Source organism: Pyrus communis, chromosome 11 (assembly GCF_963583255.1).
Source record: "Pyrus communis chromosome 11, drPyrComm1.1, whole genome shotgun sequence".
NCBI lineage: Eukaryota > Viridiplantae > Streptophyta > Magnoliopsida > Rosales > Rosaceae > Pyrus > Pyrus communis.
In genome coordinates, this window is record NC_084813.1 from 17,459,313 (window position 1) to 17,486,435 (window position 27,123).

Genomic DNA, 27,123 nt, shown 5'->3' on the forward strand with positions numbered 1-27,123 from the left:
ATATATATTACTAGAACGAAAGAAGAACTGAAAAATAATAAAAATCCGCAAAAAAAAAACTACTACAAAGCAATTTGCAAATAATGATTTGTAGGAGAAGTGGATACTGATTCGCTACTACAACTGCTGCATAATTACAAAGACAATTTGATTAAAAACTACAGAAGCAATTATGTTAAGCTACAGAAGCAAAATATTTGATTTAATATTGCACAGATTATTAATACAATTAATTGACAATTCCTAGAAATTGATCGTTCAGGCAAGTCTGGATAAAACTGTGTACTTTTAAAATAAAATCAAACTAGGGAAAAAAAATTAAAAATTATGGATTTATTATTACGTATATAACCAAGAAAAGCTAAGAAATTCAAAAGTTGTCGTTGAACATGAAATGAAGCAACATCCCACTGCCCATCTACAGCTTTTGCCTTCACAATGTCGAAAGGCTAGACAGTAATAGACATGGTTGCTATTTGGCGACAACTTTTTTCCCTTAGAGTTGCATTCCAATTCACCACATGAAAACCTGCTTAATTAAATGAATTTAAACACTTTCATGGCCTTGGGCTTACGCGCTCGGAGACCACCAAGTCTGTGTTTTCTTCATTTGCAGACTTGTCCAAGCGATCAGCGGCTTTTAGAACCTACAAAAAACAATGATAAAATTCATTGATAACGACATGACCAAATGCGATTCATGCCTGCTATGTATAGTTACTTTCATCAAAGTTAAATCACCTCGGCATCCCAATTTGTTCTGGCAGTGAGAACAATTAGCACTACTGTTTGTAAAAAAACTCCGATAAGCATCCCCCACCAAATCCCCTGAAAAAAAAAGCCAAAATGCTTTAGGTTCTATCAGCATTCCTCACAAAGTAACAACTGTACGGAATGAGTGGGGGAGCAAGTGAACTTACCGCGACTCCCATACTAGCTTTGAAGCCAAGAAGACATCCAACTGGAAAACCAATTATATAGTAACAAACGAGGTTGACATAAGCCACCACATCTTGCCATCCGCTTCCAATTGCCACACCTAAATTCCACACATATGAAATTAGAAATGATTGTAAACATTTGTATGAGAGGACCTGGTTTGTTCATCTGCACTGCATCTTCCATCATATATCAATACCTGAGAGTATTGGTTGAATGCCATTCAAGAAAACGGAAACAACTAGCAATGGAGTTAAATCCAACACCGCCTCAACAACATCAGCATCACTTGTAAATAGCTTGCTAAGTCCAACTCGGAATATTAATATAATCGCACTGAAGATTATACTAATCAGGATGCTAGTTCCGTTCACTACAAACACTGAAAATTTCGCCACCTTTGGATGACCAGCCCCTAACTCGTTACTGACTCGGACACTGCATAAGCCAAGTCATCTTATTATGATTATATCACTTCCAATTATTGGACCTGTAAAGGAAAATTTTGAATTCTTATGAGCAGCTTTTTTTTTTTTTTTTTTTTTTTTTTGTCACAAACCTGGCCGCTGCGCTTAGGCCCAACATAAATTGCAAACTGAAGTTCCAGTAGTTCATGCTGGAATTGTTCATCACATAAGAACATGTAAAAGTTAGGTATAATAATAGCAATCATGGTTCAATAACTCATGAAATAATTAAACTGGTAATGAAGTTCCCAGTTAACAAAAAAAAAAAAAAAAATCCGTACTTACCAAATAGAAATGGAGTCTAGTGAGATTGTAGGGTTGGGGAGGAGCCCTGATATTAGTGTTAGCCCTTGGTTGTACCATATCTCCAAACTACATTCATTCACAAAAGGAAAAAGATATTAGCATGTGAAGGTTTCAGAAAAGATAGGGAACTAAGGGTTTAACCATTTAGTAAAGCTATATACACATTCTCCAATAGAGATGGGCCGAACTGTTATATATAGGACTACATTAGAGTGTGTTAGCAACGTAGTCAACTTTGTGTGTCTAAATAGTTTTTGTCAAAATTTACACACGAGTAATGATATAGACACCACATTTTTTTTAGACCACATTAGCAAACCGCCTTATTTGCTGAGTAATTGATACATCAGCTTCTACATAATTAAGATCGTTAACTAATGTGGTCTAAAAAAGCCAAGGTGGTCGCATTTGTAATTTTGCATTATTGTTTCACCTACCAGAGCATAATAGCAGAGGCAACAGTCAACTTGAAATAAGGCCACATCCCTTTGAAGGCTTTCCAAGAGAAGCCAGTCCAAGTCTCCTTGCACTTGGGACTCAAAAGAATGTAAAGCCCATATATAATGACAAGAAGCCACCAAGAGAAGCTTAGTGTAAGAGCAGCCCCAGTTAGGCCATAATCCACAACAAAAACCACCACCCAATTGAGAAGAATGTGAAGGATGAAAACTCCAACCGACATGTAAGCCAAGGGGTTGACTATGTTTTGAGCTTGAAGGAACCTCTGCTGGGGGCAGTTTATGGCAAATGCAAAAAGCTGAGGAATAATTCCTCTTGCAAAGATTTGGCCTTGCACTGCTATTTCTTCTGATTGCCCAATGGCTACGAGGATAGGACCTGACCACCAATACACAAATGAGAGGAGGATTGCTGCTCCCAAGTGCAAGATGATTGCTCTTTGGCATATGATTCCCATTGCTGGCAATTGCTTGGCCCCATATGCTTGCCCACACACAGTTTGCACAGCACTTGCCATTCCCAACTTTGATTCCAAACCGAGAATTAAGAAACAAGAACCAGAAAGTATTAATTCAACCACCGAAAAGAAAAATAGAAGAAAACATAGATATGAAATTGCGCTACATGAATTATTGAGAGAGTTATTGACACTTCAAAATAATCATCATGAACCCCTTAAGGTAAAAAAAACAAAGAAGGAATGCATTATGACTATTTTGGAACGTTAATACTGTTCCCATTTTTTATTAATTAGTTATATTATTTGGCTACAAACCATAATCCCATAAGCCAGACCCTGAATTCCCACACTAGCGATAGAGGCTCCGGCAAGCTCCAAGGCACTCAAATGCCCACAAAACATGAGGGTGACAAAGCTGAGCATATAGTTGAATACGGAAACAATAATAGATGAACCAGATAAAATCCATAGGAGTCTTGACTCCCAAACCACCAGCCTAGGCCACCATCGGAGTGACACTGGCCGGTGCCCTAGAAACTCTTCAACAGCAGGGGATGACAAATCAGCAAGCTGAGAATGCGTGTCAAATCCGAGAAGCAACGGCTGCTGGATCTCCTCCACCGATCCCATGGTTGGTTAGCCGTGCCACCACTACTTGAGGATTCTAGAAGTGTGTGTTACTTGGAAGAGGCAAGGGCCGACTTTCTTGTACTAAGTCTGGCCAGACAAATTGGATATATATAATTGTACATGAAACCGTCAGGTTTAACTACCATTCACAGAAGTTAGGTACTTTACAGACATTGTATTCATGTGCTACCTTGCAAGAGAATAACCACAATCGCAAGAGAATGAGAACAACTTTCCTTGATTGCAAATTCCAAGTCATTGGAAACAATACTGGAAGTTGTACTTTAGAATTTATTACAGATGATTCTGTTGTGACAGGTTAGAGTTTGGTGTCTCTCCTTTTCAGATTGAAATCATACCAACAAGATTACAGGATGTGTCTCTTCTTCTCAAACACGTGTGTAGCTACAGGTCAACAGAATTTTGGTATCTTAATTAATTTTAGGTAGAATTTTGGTCTAGTAATTAAAAAGTGGGATCGGATTATGCTATCATATTATATTATTTGTGTAAAGTCTTTTGACGGGCGGCTACTGTTTTGAAAAATTGTATTGCTAATTATTTGGGACTAGTGCTCCAAGCGTGGTCCATTATTTGCTTGACCTGACGTGATCAGCAAGGTTTATTTTGTTAGTTTTTTTTTATTAAAATGATAAAATGTCACTTTCACTCTAGCATTGTTATCATGGGAAAAAATATTACTGTGAATATATTGAAAAAGAAGAAATAAAGATACAATAACCTAGAAAGGAATTGTTTTGTTAGTTAGAAGAAGGTCCGAATGTGAGTTTAAGAATTGTATTGCGAATCATTTGTAATTATTGTTTCAAAGGAGCCCCATTTGTTTTCTAACAAAGAAATCTCGATGGAGATTTTATTGATGAATGAGAGAAAGAAGTTACCCTTGATTAGAGGGAATATAAATTTAAAATCCATGAATCCTGAACCCTAAACAAAACCTAAACCCCCGAAGGGTATGAACTTTCAAAAGAAGCACAACGTTTGGGTCGGGTTGTTGAGAATGAATTTCATATTGATGAGATGAGCGACTTTGTATGTGCTTATAAGTAAGTTGGGTTACTCTCCATATTGCCAATTGGTTTTATGGTGAAACCTCTTAACTTTCTTCATGATATCAGAGCAGGTTGTCTGATGTGTAAAGCCCAATGGTCACACGTGCTCCACATTATCCCTTGTGTTGTCCACATGTTTAGCTTGAAAATCCGCTACACGTGAGGGGGCTTGTTGAGAATGAATCTCACATTGATGAGATGAGAGATCTTGCATGTGCTTATAAGTAAGATGAGTTACTCTCTATATTGTCAATATGTTTCATGATGGAACATCAACTTTGTTTAGCGTGATGAGGGAGGTTTGTTTTGTTGGTCAGAGGGAAGAGAGATTTTCATTTTTCAATATACTTGGAACACAAGCCAATATGTACGTTGTCATATTACAAGTGAAGGGCACTTAATAATATAATATTATCTCTATTTATATTTTGACACATGGTGTACTAGTTTATGTTTTTAGTTACATGAAAAATAATCTCTCTAGAAGGAGGTCACCAGGGATGCATGCAAACCTCTTCTTCCGGTTGATTACTTAAGAGGCTGCAATAATTCTATATTATATAGGTAAACAGTTGTGCTGATTAATTTGTAGAAGGACAGTTGGGCACACAGAGAGAGGAATCACCTAAAAATGCTTCAGTATATTTAATCCTAAATATTTAATCCTTTTTAACACTTTAGCATTTAATATTGTTAATTGCTTGCTTTGTGAACATGACTGCTAAAGATTGTAGCCAGAATTCTTGTTGAAATTTTTACTCGATGTCATTGTCTCAAAAGCCACAACTTGATTAATTAATACTGGTTATACATGATGCCATGAGCTTTTTCATTACCTTCAACTTTCTTAGAACATTAAAAAAATAAGGGGATACTGAACAGAGATATATACATGTAGTTTGTAAGTTTTAAGGAAGGGTTGTCTCCTAGATAGGTTGGAGTTCGGTGTCTCTCTCTTTTCCTGATCGAGACCATGCCAACAAGATTAATTATATTATTTGTGCATAGTTTTTCAAAGGGCGCCTGCTGTTTTGAAGAATTGTATTGCTAATTATTTGTGATTATTAGTGCTCCAAAGGTGGTCCATTGTTAGGCCTAAATTGACTATATTTGTTTGGCCAATGATAGGATTTTTATTCCCTATTCAAATAGGATTAAAATTACATAAAATACTTAAAAGAGCACAAAATAGTCATAGTATAAATTCTCATTCAAGATTGTTCTCCAAAAAATTTGAATAAATAATTTCTACTTAAAATTAATCCTTAATTAACTATTTAAGAACCTATTTTAGAAAAGGATTTGATATTATGAATTAAACTAATGAATACAGAATATTAAATAAAATAATTGAAATTGTTTTTGTAAATTAAATCGGCAGCAGGAAAGAAAACAATTTGAGAAAATTCGTTCGTAAAATGCATTAAGGTTTAGCCGTCACCGTTAACAATTCTATGTAATTTTACTATTTACTTATGAATTACATATGCAACTTTGAAGGTTAGGTTTTCCTATGTAATTTTACATATTGTACTTGTGGCATTTAAGGTAGAACGTATATCATACATGCAATATGTCTATAGTATTCAGATCAAATCTAAACATGCAAGACTCGCTAAGTTTTGTGAAAACCTTTTAAAAAATTATGCAACCCTTAAGATGTGGCATTCACCTTAAGTGAAATTACAATTATATATTAATCACAAGAACCATTAATTGATTCCAGGGTGTGTTGCAACAGCAATTGCATCAACTTATTTGTCTAAACATCCTATTGGTGATTAGGCATCATGATGTGTAGACAGTTTAAACATAGTGATTAACAATTCAAAATATCCATGCATAATATCATAAGCATTCCAATAAATACTACATATTTATGCTAATGGTCGGGGCTCGCCTTAACAAAAGGAATTAGTTACACACAATTATAATAAAAAAGCAAAATATTATTAAGAAGAAAGGATAGAAAACACCCTCGAAACAAATCATCAAAATCGCTCTAAACCAAGGTCTACTCCCCCAAAAACGTTATTGCCACCAAAAAGCCTAATTAGGCCTGAAACATCACTCTCGTGTAAATCTCAATCTTTTAATGTCTTTTAATGTGTTTTATGATTTTTAATCTCAATCTTTGTCTATAATATACTATAAAAATAAAGAAATAAATAAAACTTAAATTTTAAAATTTATATAGAATAATAATTAATAAACAATAAATACATATTCATTATATCTATTGTATTTTATAGTAAGTTTTTTTTAGTAGTTTAAAAAATTAAAATCATCAAAATAACTTTTTTCTTATCGTGTTGAAATAGGTTACCATGTCACTTTCCTGTAAACCTGTTAGGGACCCACTATTAAAGGGTTATTATCGTGTGACCCGATAATGACCTGATTAGTTATCGTGTTGACCCGAAACCCATTATTTTCGTGTCATTTACGTGTTGTGTTAACGGGTCGTGTAAGAAATTGTCAGATTTAGTACCTCCAACTTTCTATTTCAAATCATTCTCGTTCAAAAAAGAAAAAAAAGAGATATATACATGTAAATAATCTCTACATTATTTTCTATTAGTAAGTTTTGAGGAAGGATTGTCTCCATGAAGGATACTATACATTGTAATCTTGAAACTCTCCTGGAAGGGTAAGTTAAAATCTATCATTCATATTTCTACACATACATAAAAAAAAAGTCAAGATTCTGTCATAAAATTATTTGATGGTATGAGGGGTAGCTCAACCACTTAAAAACACATATAAAGTCATTTTTCTTTGATGTGAGATTCATATCCTACAAATAAGTACATTTTAGCAGAGCCCTCATACTCAACAAATATTAGGTGACTGTTATGTCTATTTTGGTATTATACAAAACTATAATACTTTTACATTAAAAATGCATTTTTTTTCCATTGATTTGTTACTCACAACACTTTTCAAAAGAAAGTTTATCAAATACTCAATTGTTTTATTTTACAAATGATTATTCTCAATGCATAACAAAAGCCTTTTTTTTCTTTAAATGGTACAATAATTCCAAACTAGCCCTACATCTAATACATACATAATATTACAATGAAAACAACATTTATTTTTCACTCTGTCATGATAAACAAAAGCGGATCTACATCAAATGGAGAAGAAAATAATGTGCTAGGCTCATGTGTTGATGCCGAACCAACATCCCAAACCTGTTTTACTCGAGTTTGGACATAATCAACGTCAAAATTTTATTGGACATCAAAATCTTTCACTGATAATTGAATTCCCTGCAGCTCCACTTCTACTTCTTTCATAGTAGGACGCTTTTTTCCATTCAAATTCAAGCAACGTTTAGCAACTACCATGATCTCTTCCTTGCTGGCATCTTTCACAACTCGGGCATCAAGAATATCGAACAAACGATTCTTGTCCATGGAAAGAAGAAAATAATGTGATAGGCTCATGGGTTCTTGTGACTTTGTCTTAAAAATTGGTTTTTTTCCTGTCAATAGCTCAACAAGGACCACTCCATAGCTATAAACGTCACTCTTGTCTGTAAATTGGCTACTCTGAAAGTACTCCGGGTCCAAATAACCGAACGTTCCATTTACCTGTGTCATGGTAAGGTGTGTTTTGTCAATGGTGACAGATCGTGATGTCCCAAAGTCTGCCACTTTGGCTCTGTATTTATCATCCAACAGTATGTTCGAAGACTTGACGTCTCCGTGGTAAATAGGACTGGATTGCCGAGTGTAAGTATGATAGTGCTCCTGCAACTTCGGTTGCAACTCGTAACCGCATTTCCCATGTAAGAGGAAACTCCTCATTTTGGTGCTGAATATAATGAGAGTCTTCCATTGTGTATAAACTCGTAAACCAAAAGGGGTACTTCAGTCTCCAAACAGCAACCCATTAATTTAACCACATTCTTTTGAATAACTTGTGACAGAATGACAATTTCATTGACGAATTGGCTCACTTCGTCTCCACTAACTACACTTTTCGACTTCTTGACAGCAACGATTTTCCCATTTGCTAACATTCCTTTGTATACGGCACCTTGGCCTCCCTGACCAAGGATTCTCTCTACACTGAAATGGTCCGTGGCGTTTTCTATCTCCTCTGCATGCACTGAACAATTTATTTTGGGTACAGTACAAAAAACTACCTCAACTATTAGTGTCACGACATTTTCACAGCTCATTTTAGAATTTGGTCTAATGTTATACCTTCCGTTATTTGACCGTTTACTTTTCAGTTAAATGTTGATGTGACTTGATTCGGAATCTACTTTTTATTAAAAAAAAAATTATTAAAAAATTATTAAAAATTAAAAAAATTAAAAATTAAAAAAAAACCCTCAATTTGTCCCTCCTCCTCCCCCTCCTCCTCCTCCTCTCTGTTCTGGCCCACCGTGTCGTCATCTCTTTTCATACCACCTTTCTCCTGGTGATCAAGAACCGGCGTCTTCAAATCATGATGATGAAGCAACATGATAGAAGAAGATGATGGTGCCAAATTGAGATTTTAGTTGTGTGATGGAGGCTGGAGCTTTCGTGGGTGTTCATGGTGGTGGGCGTGACGTGGTTGTTGGGTGGAGGACAGAAATTTTGGTGCAAGTGTTGGTGACCCTTTAGTCGGAAAATGCTTGGTTTTCGGTCTGCCATACCCAGACAACGGAGGATGATGGAAGAGAGAGAGAGGTACGTTAATTAAATATTAAGTTTTTTTAATTGCTTTAAAGATGGGCCAGACCGTTGATATAAATTCCACCTTAAATGCACAGATGTCAAGACCTGATTGGTGAAACTCCAAGTCAGCAAGAGTTCCCGTCACCTTCAAAAATTTCTCATAACAATGGCTGCATAGCTCGAATCCAATTTTCTCGACTCAGACTGTGCATTTATTAGCCTTCAAATCTCCAATACCCTTTGTACCAGATTGGATTGATTTCAGTCATTTGTTTAATTTAAATTGGAATGATGGATGTAAGGTGATGGGGGCAAGGCAGAGATCGGTGTTGGGATAGAAGGTTCAACACTTTTTCCTGGGCATGAGATTGGTTTGGATTTTATGAAATTTAATGGTGGTGTTGTGTGAGTGTGGGGGACGAGAGACCATCATTGTTGGAGAAGGAATCAGGGATGAGCAAACAGTTTCTCCTTGTTTTTTTTTAATTTTTTTAAAATAAAAAAAAATAAAAAAAATAAAAAATAAAAACTCATAAGAAAGTATAAATTAGCACCAGAGGCTAGCTGGGAATTGAAAAAAGAAATTAACTGGTATATGTACACACCCTAACGCATACTTAGGTGGTGTTTATGCAAATTTCTCTAATAATTATTTATTATTTGAGTTATATCTACTATTATTTTGTCAAATTATAAAACTAACAGCATACCTAAGATCATGTCCTTTTCAGTCATTTTACATAGTCAAAGTACTTGTAATAAAAATTTACCAAATATTTTAATACTGTTTTTTTTTAATTAATCAATAATAGCAAAAAAATTAGCTCTTAATTTCAAAAATGTTATTTTTTATTAAAAAAAAACAAAATTCAATTCCATCCAAAATGTGACAACCCGTTGCGGAATTTTCAAACCGTAAGTGTGAAAGGACGATTTTGCCCTTAGTATGAATTTTCGTTGTGTGGTTGTTTTTGAGCTTGGTTTGGGCTGGTTGTGGACCACACACATTTCCCCACACACACACTCACCCTTTCCCTGCCATGCACCCTGTCCCGAGCCATTTCCCTCTCCCATTTCCATTCCCATTGTACGGACACACCCCAAATCTCTCCAAATCTTCACAAATCGAAGAAACAAAGTACATATTCATGCTCGTGAGGTCCGTAGGAGTTCAACCATACCCATTTCAGGTAAGGATACCTTCGTTTTCACGTCGAACTCGGGATACCCTGATTTTGTCACTATTCATGCACACGTTAATTCTTGTGTTTATGAGAATTTCAAGCTTGTAGGAAGCTTGGTGAGGTCCTTAGGAGGCTCGGGGTGGTTCGTTTGAAGGTTTTGGACGTCGGGATCGTGAGTTACAAGGTTGGCCGGAGTTGGTGGTGTTTTCCCGGCGAGATTCCGTGGATTTTAGCACTTGAAAGTGGTATGGATTTGTTCCTCTCGTTGTAAGCTTCATTTTGGTACCAATTTTGTGAAATTTGGTTGAAAAACGAAGAAGATATGAAGGTTTGAAGTTTTTACGATTTTCCGGGGCCGGCGCCGGAGCCTCGGCAGAGAAGACGACGGAATATTCCGTCAGTTTGGACGGAATATTCCTAACAGCGTTAACGGAATCCGTTAAAGTTAACGGAATATTCCTGACGGCGTTAACTGACGCCGTCAGCGTGCCAGGCACGTGCTTGCGCGTGGCCGGCGCGTGGGGGCGCGTGCGACGGTGAAAATTTTTTCTAAAAATATAGGGATGTTCCTGAGGTTGAGTAGATCACGTTGGTGTATTCATACACCCCATTTGAGCATTGTATGAGAAGTTATTTCATAAGGTTGGTTATGTGTTTTAAAATTAACGTTTTTATAGTTGTTTCGCATATAGGTGAGACCTATCCCGAGGACGAGCGCGGTCACTCGAGGCAAGGGGGTTACGACCCTTCTACATACCAGTGAGTGGGCTTTTGGTTTTCCGTATATACCTATATACTTATACTTTTCCCAGAAAGTGAAATGAAACGTTTATTCGTTTATATGCCATGCATTATGTTGCTGTTTGTTTATGCATTGTTAGTTGCATATATATATATATATATATATATATATGTTGGTGCTGCGGACGCACAGGTAAGTGCCAAGTGAGTTATGATTTATGTTTACATTCAGTAGTGAATTGAGATGCATATAGAGAGCTCATAACTTGCACCCCCGGTGTTAGCGCTCCCGCCCAGAGTCGGGCACAGTCCTTCATGTGATGTTCACCTGCCGCACCACACGCTCATCTTGGATCCAATTTAGGTGCACAGTCCTGTCGTATAGACCACTTTAGGTGGTTCCGACTCGTGTGCAGGTATAGTTAGTGAGATGGAGATTTGAGCTCTAGATTCAGCCGTACAGGTCACGTTAGGTGACTCCGATTGACAGATTTTATGGCATTGATGTGATATTACCTGAGCACTTGCATTTTACTACGAGGATTTGGCATAGTATATTTTCCGAGCATGATTTATATATATGTATATTATATTTTCTAGGAAGTATACAGGTTTTACGGCGAGGGGTTAGAACTTGTTTATGAAATGGTTTTTGAAAAGCTTTGTTTTTGCCCATTCACACTTTTTGTTTTGCGCCCCTCCAGGTTCTAGTTGGCTAGCACTTCTGGTGGCTTCCCTGAGGATTTCCCCGGCATATCTGACAGACTATTACCAGTGTAGGACCACCTTTGGGTGTGCTTTTGTAGTGTCGTTTTCTCCCGGATTGCATTAGGTCTTCGTGCTCTGAACTTTGTGTTCACACTTACGCTTGCACATGTTTGTTATTACCTCGTGTAAAGCCGGATTTTATTTATTCGTACTATTTTTTATTATTATTTTATTAGCTTCCGCACTGTGCACATGGTTACGTCACTTCCACGTGACGGCCAGCATGCCCTGATCTCGATCGGGGTGTGTCACAAAATCCCACGTACTTAAATAGCCAGAAATACCCTCAATTTATACAAATAACCAGTTGTTGATTAAAATATTCTTTGTACTATAAGATGTGATGAACGATACCTGGGTATTCGCATATAGATATATTACTAGAACAAAAGAAGAACTGGAAAATGATAAAAATCAGCAAAAAATTAAAAAAATTAAAAAAAAAACAAAAAAACAAAAACAAAAAACAAAAAACGAAGCAATTTGCAAATAATGATTTGTAGGAGAAGTGGATACTGATTCAGTCAGAACTACTACAATTGCTGTATAATCACAAAGGCAATAATTTGGTTAAAAACTACAGAAGCAAAATATTTGATTTAATATTGCACAGATTATTAATACAATTAATTGACAATTCCCAAACCAAGATAAGAAGAATGAAAATACACAGAAAGAAAATTTGGCATTTCAAACAGTAGCAGTCACTGATGTTCTAGTTGAATATGGGACCACGTATTATATTGCCCAGATAATACATGTGTCAAAAAGTGATTATGTTGGAACTTTAAATAAATAAAAAATCGACGGTGAAATTTTTTTTCTCACTAATTTTTCTCCATCTGCATTTTGTCTTTATCTTTGTCTTTCAGTACCTAGACAAATTGCCACAATTACAGAGCCAATACATATGGAACTCCAAACTGATAACAAAGAACCAAAAATCAGTGTAACCACATTTAGGTACTATCTATTTCTCCAGCCTTCCCAAAAATCGTGAAACCAAAGAAGAAAAAAAAGATACCGACTAAAACATGGAAAGAAATTAAAAAGAAAAAAAACAAAGACGAGGAAAAATTAAAATTAAAATTAACCATCTACACTCATCGTCGTTTTGAAGTGCATTTCAATTCATCACATGAAAACCTGCTTAAGTAAATGAGTTTGAACACTTTCATGGCCTTGGGCTAACACTCGCGGAGACCACCAAGTCTATGTTTTCTTCATTTGCAAACTTGTCCAAGCAATCAGCGGCTTTTAGAACCTACAAAAAACCATGATAAAATTCATTGATAACGAACTGACCAAATGCGATTCATGCTGCTATATATAGTTACTTTCATCAAAGTTAAATTACCTCGGCATCCCAATTTGTTCTGGCAGTGAGAACAATTAGAACTACTGTTTGTAAAAAAACTCCGATAAGCATCCCCCACCAAATCCCCTGAAAAAAAAAAGGCCAAAATGCATCAGGTTCTATCAGCAGTCCTCACAAAGTAACAACTGTACGGAATGAGTGGGGGAGCAAGTGAACTTACCGCGACTCCCATACTAGCTTTGAAGCCAAGAAGACATCCAACTGGAAAACCAATTATATAGTAACAAACGAGGTTGACATAAGCCACCACATCTTGCCATCCGCTTCCAATTGCCACACCTAAATTCCACACATTTGAAATTAGAAATGATTGTAAACATTTGTATGAGAATACCTGGATTGTTCATCTGCACTGCATCTTCTATCATATATCGATACCTGAGAGTATTGGTTGAATGTCATTCAAGAAAGCGGAAACAACTAGCAATGGAGTTAAATCCAGCACCGCCTCAACAACATCAGCATCACTTGTAAATAGCTTGATCAAACTATTTAAACAAATAAGGTTTCATTCTTCAAAAATAAATAAATAAATAAATAAGGTTTCATTATAACAACTAGGTTGATTAGGGACCGGAACCAAAATGACCCTAATTAAAAATTGGGATCAGATTATGATATCATATTATATTATTTGTGCATAGTCTTTCAACGGGCGGCTACTGTTTTGAAAAATTGTATTGCTAATTATTTGGACTAGTGCTCCAAACGTGGTCCATTATTTGCTTGACCTAACGTGATCAGCAAGGTTTATTTTGTTAGTTTTTCATTTTTTTTTTTTATTAAAACAATAAAATGTCAAGTGCTTTCACTCCAGCATTAATGCTATCATGGAAAAAACATTATTGTGAATATATTGAAAAAGAAGAAATAAAGATACAATAACCTAGAAAGGAATTATTTTGTTAGTTAGAAGGTCCGAAGGTGAGTGTAAGAATTGTATAGCGAATTATTTGTAATTATTGTTTCAAAGGGGCTCCATTTGTTTTCTAACAAAGAAATCGCGATGGAGATTTTATTGATGAATGAGAGAAACAAGTTACCCCTGATTAGAGGGAATATAAATTTAAAATCCATGAATCCTGAACCCTAAACAAAACCTAAACCCCTGAAGGGTTTGAACTTAGCACAATGTTTGGGTCGGGTCGTTTATTTGGCGTGACAAGACGGAGGTTTGTTTTGTTGGTAAGAGGGAAGAGAGATTTTTCAATATACTTGAAACATAAGCCGATGCGTAAATTAATTACGTGTCATATTACAAATGAAAGGCACTGAATAGTATAATCTTATCTTTATTTATACAATGACACGTGTTATACTAGTTTATGTTTTATGTACATGAAAAAGAATCTCTCTAGAAGGAGGTCACCAGGGATGCATGCAAACCTCTTCTTCCAGTTGATTATTCAAGAGGCGGCTGCAATAATTCTATATTATGTAGGTAAACAGTTGTGCTGATTAATTTGTAGGACAGTTGGGCACACAGAGAGAGGAATCACCTAAAAATGCTTCAGTATATTTAACCCTTTTTAACGCTTTAGCATTTAATATTGTTAATTGCTTCAGTATATGCTTTGTGCACATGATTGCCAAGGATTCTTGTTGAAATAGTTGCTTGTGGGCTGTGTCTCATAAGCCACTACTTGATTAATAATATTGGCTAAGACATTATGTCCTAGACTTTTTCATTACTTTCCATTTTCTTAGAACATTACAAAAATAAGGGGTGAATGGAAAGAGACACATACAGGTAAATAATCTCTACATTATTTTCTATTAGTAAGTTTTAAGGAAGGATTGTCTCCATGAATGATACAATACATTGTAATCTTGAAACTCTGTAAGATCCCACATCACGGGAAGGAGATGTGATGTGCCTTATATGTACATGTCCACCTTCCTATAGTGAGACGCGTTTTGGGTGGAACCCCAATAACAAAACCGTGAGGGCTTGGCCCAAAGCGGACAATATCTTACTATGCAGACTGGAATGTGACAAACTCTCTTGGAACAGTAAGTAAAAATGGACCGTTGGATTTTGATTTAACGGCTACAATTATTATACCTCCCTGAGCTCAGGAGAGGATCCAAATCCAGTGAAAATCTATCATTCACGTTTTTATACATGAGAAAGTTGATATTTTATTATAAAATTAATTGGCAATATGAGGAGTAGCTCAATTACCTAAAAACATAAATAAAATCTTTTTTTGTCTCCGATGTGAGATTCATACCCTAAAAATAAGTACATTTTAGCAGCCTTCACACACTACTTTTATTTTATTTTTTGAACAAAACCAGCCCTCACACTTAACAACAAATATTAGGTGACGACTTGTTACTCTAAACACTTTTCAAAATAAAGTTTATCAAACCCTTAAACTGTTTTATCTTACAAATGACTATTCTCAAAGCACAATAGAAGCTTTTTTTTTTTTTTAAGGGTAATGCTAGGGAGATTTGTAAATAGCACAACAATCTCAAACTAACCCTACATCTAATACACACAGATCGCAATAAAAAAAACATTTATTTTTCACTCTGTCCTGATAAACAAAAGCGGTTCCACATCAAATGGTGAAGAAAATAATGTGCTAGGTTCATGGGTCGATGCCGAATCAACATCCCAAACCTCGTTCATTCGAGTTTGGACATGATCAACGTCAAAATTTTGTTGGACGTCAAAATCTTTCAATGATAATTGAATTCCCTGCAGCTCCGCTTCTACTTCTTTCATAGTAGGACGCTTTTTTCCATTCAAATTCAAGCAACTTTTTGCAAGATTAGCAACTACCATGATCTCTTCCTTCCTGGCATCTTTCACAACTCCGGCATCAAGAATATCGAACAAACGATTCTCATCCATGGAAAGAAGAAAATAATGTGATAGGCTCATGGGTTCTTGTGACTCTGTCTTAAAAATTGGTTTTCTTCCTGTCAATAGCTCAACAAGGACCACTCCATAGCTATAAACGTCACTCTTGTCCGTAAATTGGCTAGTCTGAAAGTACTCCGGGTCCAAATAACCGAATGTTCCATTTACCTGTGTCATGGTAAGGTGTGTTTTGTCAATGGCGACAGATCTTGATGTCCCAAAGTCTGCCACTTTGGCTCTGTATTTATCATCCAACAGTATGTTCGAAGATTTGATGTCTCGGTGGTAAATAGGACGGGAAACTGCCGAGTGTAAGTATGATAGTGCTCCTGCAACTTCGGTTGCAACTCGTAACCGCATCTCCCATGTAAGAGGAAACTCCTCATTCTGGTGCTGAATATAATGAGAGAGTGTTCCATTCTGTATAAACTCGTAAACCAAAAGGGGTACTTCGGTCTCCAAACAGCAACCCATTAATTTAACCACATTCTTTTGAATAACTTGTGACAGAATGACAATTTCATTGATGAATTGTCTCACTTCGTCTCCACTAACTACACTTTTCGACTTCTTGACAGCAACGATTCTCCCATTTGCTAACATTCCTTTGTATACGGTACCTTGGCCTCCCTGACCAAGAATTCTCTCTACACTGAAAAGGTCCGTGGCTTTTTCTAACTCCTCTGCACTGAACAATTTAACTTTATCAACGTTAGCTTCACCGGAAGATAGTTGCTGCTCCAACAAGAAACCGCCATTTTGTTGAAAAAACTTCTGCTTGCGGTTGATGTCTTTCCTTTTCATTATGACTTTGTGCGACCACCATGCTCCAATGTGTATAAACAGTAGGCCAACAATGCAGCTGGTAACTGAATAGCTCAATTGGAAGAAAAAAAAAAAATTGGTCAGATACATTGTTCCTTCTCGTATATAATCTAATTAATGCAGGGATGGTTTGAAACAAAAAAAAGTTGTGTAATATTGGAGGAGCAAACGCTAGAAATGCTAATACCAGCTGCCATAATCACAGGTTATCTTGTTTTTGGATTTGAAGAGAGTAACACTGTACCTATAATGGCCACATTAGCCCGTGATAGGCATTTAATCGACCCAGACCGATATTTGCATTCATCAGTATCTGCATTTCAGAGACAGAGGAACATAAAAAGTTCAATGGGGATGTAAAATTCATATAATTTCAAATGAAAGCCTCAACGAGGTGTTTCTTGTCCGGAAGGTCCGACCCAAAGCTCACCAAAAAAATTCATCCTGATGCGTCATATTCACCGGAAAAATGTTACGGGCTCTTTGTCACATTCCCTTTCATTTATAACCTCAAATTCAAATTATGATTCCAAGTGTAATTTCATTTCAAAAAGAATTTCATACGAAATCAAAAATGAAAACTGTTACCGAACAACTCTCAAGTACTATTCAATGTTCTTGCTATTTGAAAGGTAAAAACATATACCAAACATTAAGCTTCCTGCTTTTTTAAAATTTAAAAATAAAAACTGAAATAAAAATCAAATAGAACCTTAGGGCTATCTTTTGGTGAGGAATTTTTGAGTCCCAAGGAACTGAGGCCAAACTAGAGAAGAATGAATCACAAAATGTTGGATTGAGGGGATTAAAAAGGCTGTTCATGAGTATTAAAAGGCATGTGAGAGGGATTTGCAAATCCTAACGGGGAGGAAATCCATCCTCCACGCTTTTATAATAATTATGAAGGGCATTTCTAATCCCTCGTATCTAACGTTTTGAGGTTCATCTCTTACTAATTTGACATCAATAATCTCTTGGGTCTTGGAAATCCCACACCCAAACATAGCCTAGATGTCTAGAAAGTAGAAAAGAAAAGAAGTTTGTACATCGTTTTGAAGTTTGAATAAAATGATAGCTAGACATATACCTTGACATCCACCAACGACGTAGGGGTTTCCTTCAAGGCCTTTTGCGCAGGAGCAAGTGTTGTTACTTGTGCAGACCGTGGTCAAGTTATTAGCATCGCAAAAGGTTCCATATATCTCCGATTTCGTATATCGACTCCAGTTCCATTCGAGCACTGCAGGGACGCCTACCAAATTATATGGGTCAACAACAGGAGACGCCCATGCTTCGTCTATCAAGAATGCATACTTGCAACTTCCGGATCCAGAGGTGGTATCACTCGCTTTCAAGGGATCCTTCACTTCTTGAAAGCTAGTGTTGAAGTTTGTAAGATTGCCGGGAATGGTGGTCTGGCAGCAGTTACTACCATTGCAGTTATTAGGCCCATAAGCTTGTTCAAGTAAACCACCCTTGTCACCACAAGTCGCCGAGCACCATCCAACTGTCGAGCCATTCATCAACTTCATCGAGGTATTTCCACCACAGCTCACTGAAACGAGCCTGTTCCTTTTAGAGAACACGAACGGGCTTCCTGTCAAGTTGGGTGCTTGCTCTGCAAGTGGCCTGCCAGTTCCGCAATCACTAAAGAGGGTAATCGGGTTTCTGACACTTAGTGTGCCATCCATAGATAAGTTCAGCACTTCAAGTTGTTTCAGACTGGCATGGTTCAAGCGAGGTATGGGTATGCGAGGGGAATTATTTGTGGAATTGTCACAGGTTATTTCGAACCATTCGTTCATGAAACAACCTGCTCTGATTCCAAAAGGATATGGGATACTTATCGTATCCGTACCACAATCTGTTGGACAACCTTGCTTAGCTAAACTGGGTTGCGAGGCTACCGCTGGTATTGCATTGCTCAAAGACCACAAAAACAGCGTAATTTGAATTAGAAACTGCACAACCTCCATTTTTTTTCTGCTTGTTCTTCCTCTTCTCTTCTTTACCTTCCTATATATTGAGCCGTGCCGTGTATGGTGAAGCTTGGAATAAACAAACCGCGTGATAAGCCAAGTCTCAACCTTTTAGATCCAGAGAACTAGTATTTCTACACCCACCGAAGTCTTTGGAGTCATTTGAAAAAACAATAAGCTTGTCATTATTTTCATTGAAATGGTAAACGAGAAAATACGCTAACAGAAGACTTGACGCAAAATTGAGCACGGTGGTAGTTTCTTACAGCCGATCTCATTTAGTAGGATAAGACTTTATTGTTTGGTTGATCAGGAAATATGACACGTGCATACAAATAACAGTAGGAATTAAGGTGGTGCAGGCTTGTTTTTCTCAATTGCAATGTTTCGCAGAAAGCTGTTGGTTCCTTCCAGGTGCTCGGTGATGTTTAATTTTTCAAGGAAGATTTGTCCACAAAAGGATATATTCGTACACGACAAGTATGGTTGCAGCTATACTTGACTAATTAATACATGATTAGTAGCCGTCTTTACAGTCAACACTCAACTTTGAAAAATCTCAAAAGACAGATTCTTAAGATGTTTGATACCGCCACGACTATAATATGTTCGATGGATGATGTTAAAGAGAGACCATCTATTTGCATCATATTTTGTAGACCACAAATGTGACAGTTGATGATTAGACTCCTTTAATGACTTCGCGTTAAACCGATAAACTAGTTTCGGCTACACACACACACACACACAACTTAAATGAAACCTACCTCATGATTCTCAATATAGTAATTGAACTTAACAGGTCTGATTCATGATATGCTTTCGACTTCAATAAATAATAAATTACAGGACAAGATAGCATACAAAGTGCCATCGGAATCGGACATCAAACTCTTACAGTACGTGTGTTGTTCTAAATGTTGCAGCGGTAGTTTCAGAAACAAGGTTCCTTCCTACTATAATTTACAGTATATAATTATACGCTGACACGCAAGCTTCAAATAGACTTTGCCTAAGCAGTACATCTCACTGACCACATAAAAGGGTAAAACAATGCTACCGATCCATTTACGAAAACACTACCAGCATAGTTGAACACTCACCATTCACCGCCAATTTGCTTAATTTTCCATTTTTAGCAAAAGCATTGGCATTTAGTAGTCGAGTGATCCCAAAGATGCAATCCCATTCCTTGAGTTTCTCAAGTCCTGTCGACCCACGTAGTCAACAGTGGTGTTGCTACCATTGGAAAGTTTATTGTTTGGGACAGACGCCACACTGTTGAGGCCTTCCCTTCCCATTTGTTGCACTTCCAGAGGCGAGAGTATCTTGATGTAATACACATTGTTCACAAACTCCCTGAAGATAAACAAAGAATCATTATACCTCCGGCGAATCATGACAAGAATAGTTTCAAAACTCCAGAAGCCAAATGTCATATGGAAATGCACAATAGTGACTTAAAATCTCGAAAAGGTGAGAAAATAGTCAAAGACTTTAGATGATGTAAACTAGTCCTAGGACACTTTGAACCTTGAAGCATTGGTCTAATATTTATCGTTTTTGCTCTCTACAAATTGACATACAGCATAAAATGTTAATAGTAGCTGCTTAACATTAAAACTTCGCATTCGCACAGTGATTTGGCATGACACATTTTACAAACTATCAGTAATGATTGAAACTCGTGGGAAGCTCAACCTTTAGGACTGCTTATGCAAACAGCCAAGAGTGTACAATAATTGACAAATACAAGAAAAATCATGACAATTTGGTACTTACTGCCAAGGGTCGTCACCAAGGAGAAGAACATCATTCTCCCTGTCAACAAATACAAGCTGCCAGCCTGATCTCTGAGGGTCCTCCAGTTGGCCTTCAAGGCCAAACATACGTGCGAGCTCACTGCGCAGATCATCATAGCTGCTGAATTTAGAAATATCCAGTGACCTCCCAAAGGACCCTAACTTGTGAACCTGTCAAATTGCACGATTTTAATATGTAAAAAAACAAGAGCTATCGATGACAAGTGCTAGGTTTGAAAAAGCAAACACTGATCATGAAGCATTTTCCTTGCCAAATACAATCGCCAACAATGGTCCATACATCAGACCATCATGTTAAAGATAAATATGCTTGTAAATAACTATCACAATTATCCCATCTTACCTTCACAAAGGTTCCAGTTGGATTTACTTGGTCCACATTTTCTGAAGACTGCAAGAAACCTGATTCATCTACACAACTTGATGTAGTCATGTCGGAATTAAGTGGAAAATCATTGCCTGTGCCACTGGCATAATTGGAAGCACCAAAGGGCACGGACACTGAATCATTTCCATTGCCAATATTTCTCAGGTTTGGAATCCCATTATGCAGCATAAGAGATGATGAATCAATATTCACCCCAAACAAAAGATTGCTTTGGGGATCAGTACCGCCTTGGAATGCAGAGTATTCTCTACCAGGAAACGGAGGCAAGGTAGTGATCTCAGAGAAACTTGACTGTGGTGTTCTCAACTGTTCCACCTGTGGAAGTACACATTGAGCAGCTCCAGATGATAGCTGCGGTTCACCAGTGGTCTGCTTAGATAACAAGGAAGAAGAAATTGCAGAGTTGGATCCGCTTAAGTGAAGTAAGTGGGATGTTCCATCCTGTGATAGCGAACCTAATATACTATGTATAGGGGGAACATCAGATGAAGGTATAGGATTTCCAACAGGGTCAGGAAAGCTCTGCTGCTGAGATTGCGAAGAGATAGACTGCATAGATGCAGACTGGGATGGAGTGATTGAGGCAAAATTAGGAAGAGCAGACATAGCATTCGGGATCTGCTGCTGAACAGACAATTGTTGCATATGACGGGATTGTTGAAGCTGATGTTGCTGCTGCTGCTGATTCAGCTGCTGTTGTTGCTGCTGCTGATGATGATGCTGATGCTGCTGCTGCTGCTGCAGCTGCTGTTGCCTCTGATCACTATAGGGATGGTAACGCTGCGACTGTTGTTGCAAGACCTGAGCCTGAGCTGGAGCTTGGTTTTCTTGAAAGCTCTGAAGAAAAGCATTTTGAGACTGAGACTGAGGCAAGACCTGTCTTTGAAGCACAGCAGCTGCCCCATTAGAAACACTTGAAGATTGCTGGAAGGGCAAAAGAGACTGTGAAGAACATTTTGAAGAATCAACTGCCCTCATTTCTTGAAGTGCAGCAGCTGCCATTGCTTGGTATACATCGGGTTGTAGACCTGCCATAGACGCATCAAGCCTTGGTTGCATCCAAGGAGAAACTCCAAATCCCTGGAAGTTCAAAGATTGCATCCCCTGATCTCCGAGCCCTCCTTGCAGCCACATCAGTGGAGAATTAATGCCCATATCACCATCTTTTAGACCTGAAATGAATATACCACTAAGTATCTGAGGGGGCAAAAGAAACAAAACAATTTGAGAAAAGACACCAAGCACTCTTCAAGCAAAAAAAGAACAAAGATACCATGGAAAGAGGGAACGCCCGATGTCCATGGTCGCTTTAGTCTGAGGGGGAATGGGGATGGATACATTGGGAATGTTGTTAGTGGTTCAATCTCCCACAATGATACCCTTGGCTGCCTCTCCCCAGCAGTGGATTCATCCCAGCCAACCTGCATTAGCAGAAAACACGTTTACAAACCTTACAAAGTTTGAAAAAAGTTAAAAAAAACCTGGCCCCACTGCAAAAAAAAATTGTCAAACTTATAATAGAAAAATAGTGGAATTCAAATAAACATCAAAATCAGCAAATGCTCTCAACAAACCTTCACAGAGCGCCAATGGGAATTTGGCCAGCGAACAGAATCTAAGTCACTGATGCCAGTTATTGTACCCATGTATCTGAAGGAAAACAAACAAAATAAATAAGAAAGGTCAATAACCTATATAATACAAGTATGAATAACCAGTTAATTAAATGTGAACCATAAACTACATATTGAAATCGAACTAAGAAGATAACATAACCTACCGACGGACACTAGACTCTTCTGTCTCAAACAGCATCCTAAATCGCATGCCCACAGAAACCCGAGTATGATAGACAGCTTTAACATACTTGGCCAGGGGTATCACAAATTCAGATGGACTAGCCCTGCGTTGTAAGAAAATTGAGGAATAAGATGTAAATGGTAGTATTTATAATCTGGAGAAGTTGCAGATACTCACCTTGGATTATAAAAAATAGTAAAGCGACTATTTGTTGCAGCTGCATGAGCTGCAGCAGCAAGAAGACCAATGTGCATGCTGTCACTTGACAAAACTGATGAGGGCATGACAGTCTGTGGACGATTTGCTCGCCGAATACCTAAGAGCAACTGATTCTTTTCATTCCTGATTGAAGACAACATATTAGTGATGAGAAAAATGATTACAAAAATTCTTAACATAATAAATACAACCCCCATCACCCCTCCAATAACAGAATAACAGTTTAAAATTACCAGATAAAGAGGACCGAATCACCAGCAACAAGTCGTTTAGCACTAACAAACACGCTCCATCCTGTCGTGAGAAGATGCCTCTTGGGCTGGCCTGCACAATAACATGGAAAAATGCAATTAGAAGCCATAATTACATGTTCAGAACAGTATAAGTTGGAAAAAAATAAATAAATAAATAAGAGAAACTAGGTAAAGAAAGTAGAAACAATGTGATCAAGATCTTTGAAATTCTTGCCTTCAAGTATGATAAGGGCAATTAGAAACAGACAGTTCATCATTGGTCAATAAGCTCTAAAGTCACTATTCCTCTGACTAAAACAAAATAAGCTCTAAAGTCACTGTTCCTCTGACCAAAAAAATATCTCACTGGTCCTACCCATCAATTTCCTTGGATATTATGTGCCCCGCTGATTTGCTAGATAGACAAGTATGGAGGAAAGAAGGATACTTCAAGTCATTATTTATTTTCCACATCGTCATTTGGTGTATATGCAATTAGTATAGCAGGTTGGTTCATTTTATAGATTTCCAGTGATACAATCATATGACATGGATACAGCTGATGCCCGTAAATAAAAACACTTCTCCAAAATTTTCATTTTTGACATTTAAAACCAAGGAGTGTCTGAACTATGACGTACCACTGCTCTCAGTTACCTTACTTTGGCATCTAAGCTAGAGCAGGTAACTGAAGAATGATATGTGAAAAACGATAAAAGATAATAACAGCAGATAAAAAAGAGAAATCTAAAGTAATCCACACTCACCTCGAAATATATGTCTGAATTTCCATTCATTATCATGTAGATCCCTTGCAATTAGTTCCTGGGCAGGGGGCTGCTGCGAGTAATCCTGAGGAACAGTAAGAGTAAAATGAACGAAACCAAGTTTACGATATGAAAATATAAAGAATCGAAAAGTGATGATCAAATGAGTTGAAGAAAAGGACACCTACAAGAGGAGGAAAGACTTTTTCAGCTGCACGGCGGGGAACTGAGAATCCTCCATGCGTGCTAGTATCACTTGCAGTCAAAGTTTTACAAAAATAGTTGGTTGGCTGTTTGCTGGCAGCACCCAACTCTGCAGGCAGTACGTATACATCTTTTTGCTCTTGCTACAAAATAGTTTATGTCAGGACATGAAAATTACTTGACTCACAAATCAAAATTTAAACACAGCCAAGTGCATTACCGGATTTAATGGTTGTAGGGTCATTTGAGCATATACTTCATCCGTCTCCACATCTGCCTGTACCATAGAAAATTAAAATTTCAAGGAGCAGCCTAGGAAATTGGTACAGAGAAGATGCAAATAGGCTGACACTTACGTGCATTGTCACATTGTGTAGCTGACAAATTAGTTGTGGAGGCAAGTTGGGGTAATTGGGAAAGTGGGCATCCACTTCTTTGTTGGTTGATGCAGCAACCTGTATAAGAAATACCAAGAATTAAAAACAAAAAAATGAATACATTCTGTAAAGTTAGTGTTCAGGACGAAATGATTAGATATTAGACGAGATGATTAGTTAGATATTAAACATTTCAGCTGTTTAAGCAAGTGTACTAAAAAAATTATGGACTCTATTATAGTAATTGAGGTAATGATTTGTATAAAATGCTTAATACAAAGTTATAGCTATACGGGATGCCCAATATCAAACAAAAATGAAGCAAATACCTGAAGAAAAAAACTGTAACTCGAGCTTTATTTATTTATCTATTGATTTTTGTATAGGAGTAAACCATCCTTTACAAATGAAAATATACATGAGATTAAACAACATGCTGACATTCATATGTATAGTAATTTTATTATCCAGATTCCAGACCACAAGAATAATTACTCAATTTAAGATCTGCTTTCAATAATCAAGACACAGGGAGACACAAAACACAGAGTTGACACCCAATTCAAACTTATTAGACAAAAACTAAACAATGGTAACAAGAGGCTAAGTCCCTAAATCAACAAACAAACGTCCCTATTCTACAAACTGCAAACCAAACAATTGTTTTCTGCAAATACCATTCAGAAAGCAAAAGAAAAATTCAACAATAAGTGAGATAATGATGCAGTTGCTGACCTGCTCGCTGTGGCCCTGTGGAAAGTAGACTACACGACTTCCAAGAAGAGGCAGAGACACCAGAGGCCCAGCACAGGCATGCCATAGCTCAGAATTCAAACACTTCTTCTCCCCTGCATACAGGTTCTATGCTTGTGTGAGTATGCATGACATAAACATCCATATAATCAAAATCCAAACCGTTGAAGATAGAAATGAAAGCCTAGGTTTAGTGTTAAAGCAATGTTGTTAATTCTTTTTACAGGAACAAAACTTCCATTCCGAACCCCATCAAGCATTATGCGCAGTTAAGAAAATTAAGATAATTGTACAATTACGCCTCGTTTAAAGTCACCAAACTTAATTTCTCAAACACACAAGTAATGCATGCATAGAATGTCACTTTCTTTACCCTGAAATAACTATTTAATTAAGAAATGCACAGGTGAAATAAATACAGACTAGGTCTGTTCAATGACCTCATAAAGATTGCCTAAAACGTAGGGTCAATAACTTTAGACAAAATCCCAAACAAAAATAGCATAAAATCATGCAGGACAATGCCTCAGAGTGAAATAACAAACGCTTTGACAAAAATATTAAATTTCAGACGAAAAAAAATGGAAATAAGCAAATAAAGGGAAAAAAATGCATGCCTTCCTGAAGCTGATGGTTAAACCCCGGAGATGATGACGAAGACGAAAGCCTCATGGTTTGAAAAGCCGAAAAAACAGCCTCCTTTCACCGCCTGCTGAAACCCCCTTGAAACCCAACTCAAAGATTCAAGTACCGGTCCCTCCTTACTTCTTATTAACACCCATTACTGAGCCCCTTCACCACTATTTCATCAAATGCTGAGAAAAAATGCCCACCCCCACCCCAAAATAAAACCAGAAGATTTAAACTACCCTTTTGGGAAAATCTCATCCAAAGCCAGTGCCAATACAAAACACAACTCCCGTCACCCTCATACGCCCCAGATCTTATTTACCCTAACAAAACCCTCCACATTTACTCTAATTGCAACCCTAAACCCTAACTCTCACCTCCAAAGCTCAGAAATTTATCGACTTTAGCAAGCTGCAGAGAAACCCTAGACAACCCAGATCTCAGAAATTGAAGAGCAACTTAGCAAGTGAAGTAAAACAGAGAATTGGGGAACTCTTACTGAGCTGAGAGCGACATTTTCAGAAGCTCCGATTTGACTGCCGAAAGAGATGAACTTTGAGCTTGAGAGAGCTTGTTTGCTCTTGCTTGAGAAGCTGCTGATGAGAGAGAGAGAGAGAGAGAGAGAGAGAGAGAGAGTTGGAGGTCAGAGAGAGAGAGAGAGCCTTATTGGTCTTCGTTGAGGGCGTGTTTGGTCTACGATCAATTAATACAGTGGTAATTATTGCTGGTGGGGTAATGTAATGTTCATCGGGATAGCTGTCAGAAAAAGCAAATGGAAACAGGACCAAAAATCTAACCCCACTTTCCTTCCCTGTTTTATCATATCATTTTCCCTCTTTTTACATTCTTGTTCACAATACATGTCGTGACTAAACTCTTGGTTCGATATCAAGCGTGGAGATTAAATGAACGTGTTTTTAGTGTTTTACTTAACTCATAATATTAGATTCAACAGTGGTTTTAGGCGCGGTCTGCTTGATTTTGGAATTTTTTGAAGAGAGGGAAGAAATAAGAGTTATAATCTTGGAAGTAATCCGATTCTGGAATTCTAACCAGAATAAAATTGTGAAGGAAGGTCTTGATAGTGAGTGGAGGGTTGGATTAGGAATAATAGTGGGTGAAAAAATAACATCTTAATTTTTTAACTTTTTTTAGCAGGTGATATT

At 37.3% G+C, this 27,123-nt stretch overlaps 3 protein-coding genes and 1 pseudogene across 3 annotated transcripts; all 4 read right to left on the bottom strand.

Annotated features, from left to right (window-relative positions):
- Positions 1–557: 557 nt before the first annotated feature.
- On the bottom strand, positions 558–3,261 carry LOC137709540 (protein DETOXIFICATION 41-like). Its single transcript, XM_068448623.1, has 8 exons — positions 2,947–3,261; positions 2,150–2,694; positions 1,692–1,778; positions 1,499–1,555; positions 1,139–1,377; positions 921–1,039; positions 742–828; positions 558–647 (listed from the first exon to the last, which is right to left on the bottom strand). Exons 1-8 carry the CDS (start codon positions 3,259–3,261, stop codon positions 558–560), a joined length of 1,539 nt encoding a protein of 512 aa, XP_068304724.1.
- A 4,309-nt stretch (positions 3,262–7,570) lies between these two features.
- On the bottom strand, positions 7,571–8,816 carry LOC137709105 (wall-associated receptor kinase-like 1; annotated as a pseudogene).
- Positions 8,817–15,193: 6,377 nt separating this feature from the next.
- On the bottom strand, positions 15,194–19,457 carry LOC137708630 (wall-associated receptor kinase-like 2). Its single transcript, XM_068447749.1, has 3 exons — positions 17,872–19,457; positions 17,029–17,097; positions 15,194–16,828 (listed from the first exon to the last, which is right to left on the bottom strand). The coding sequence occupies exons 1-3, from the start codon at positions 18,758–18,760 to the stop codon at positions 15,621–15,623; spliced, it is 2,166 nt and encodes a 721-aa protein (XP_068303850.1). The 5' UTR covers positions 18,761–19,457; the 3' UTR covers positions 15,194–15,620.
- A 91-nt stretch (positions 19,458–19,548) lies between these two features.
- Positions 19,549–26,597, bottom strand: LOC137708629 (auxin response factor 6-like). The gene is made up of 15 exons (XM_068447748.1): positions 26,457–26,597; positions 25,945–26,381; positions 25,310–25,422; positions 24,554–24,652; positions 24,418–24,474; positions 24,182–24,340; positions 23,994–24,078; positions 23,227–23,317; positions 22,952–23,116; positions 22,755–22,877; positions 22,549–22,624; positions 22,248–22,395; positions 20,930–22,146; positions 20,546–20,736; positions 19,549–20,122 (listed from the first exon to the last, which is right to left on the bottom strand). Exons 2-15 carry the CDS (start codon positions 25,997–25,999, stop codon positions 19,918–19,920), a joined length of 2,784 nt encoding a protein of 927 aa, XP_068303849.1. The 5' UTR covers positions 26,000–26,381; positions 26,457–26,597; the 3' UTR covers positions 19,549–19,917.
- Positions 26,598–27,123: the final 526 nt, after the last annotated feature.

Coding starts and splice junctions, on each gene's coding strand:
- LOC137708630 (XM_068447749.1), bottom strand. CDS start 18,760: ATGGAGGTTGTGCAGTTTCTAATTCAAATTACGCTGTTTTTGTGGTCT. Junction 17,098..17,871: donor CGTCGTTGGTGGATGTCAAG/GTATATGTCTAG, acceptor TCTGAAATGCAG/ATACTGATGAATGCAAATAT. Junction 16,829..17,028: donor GGCTAATGTGGCCATTATAG/GTACAGTGTTAC, acceptor TGAGCTATTCAG/TTACCAGCTGCATTGTTGGC.
- LOC137709540 (XM_068448623.1), bottom strand. CDS start 3,261: ATGGGATCGGTGGAGGAGATCCAGCAGCCGTTGCTTCTCGGATTTGAC. Junction 829..920: donor AAGCTAGTATGGGAGTCGCG/GTAAGTTCACTT, acceptor TTTTTTTTTCAG/GGGATTTGGTGGGGGATGCT. Junction 648..741: donor GAACAAATTGGGATGCCGAG/GTGATTTAACTT, acceptor TGTTTTTTGTAG/GTTCTAAAAGCCGCTGATCG.
- LOC137708629 (XM_068447748.1), bottom strand. CDS start 25,999: ATGAGGCTTTCGTCTTCGTCATCATCTCCGGGGTTTAACCATCAGCTT. Junction 24,341..24,417: donor CCCTACAACCATTAAATCCG/GTAATGCACTTG, acceptor ACTATTTTGTAG/CAAGAGCAAAAAGATGTATA. Junction 20,737..20,929: donor CAACTGGAACCTTTGTGAAG/GTAAGATGGGAT, acceptor GCAATTTGACAG/GTTCACAAGTTAGGGTCCTT.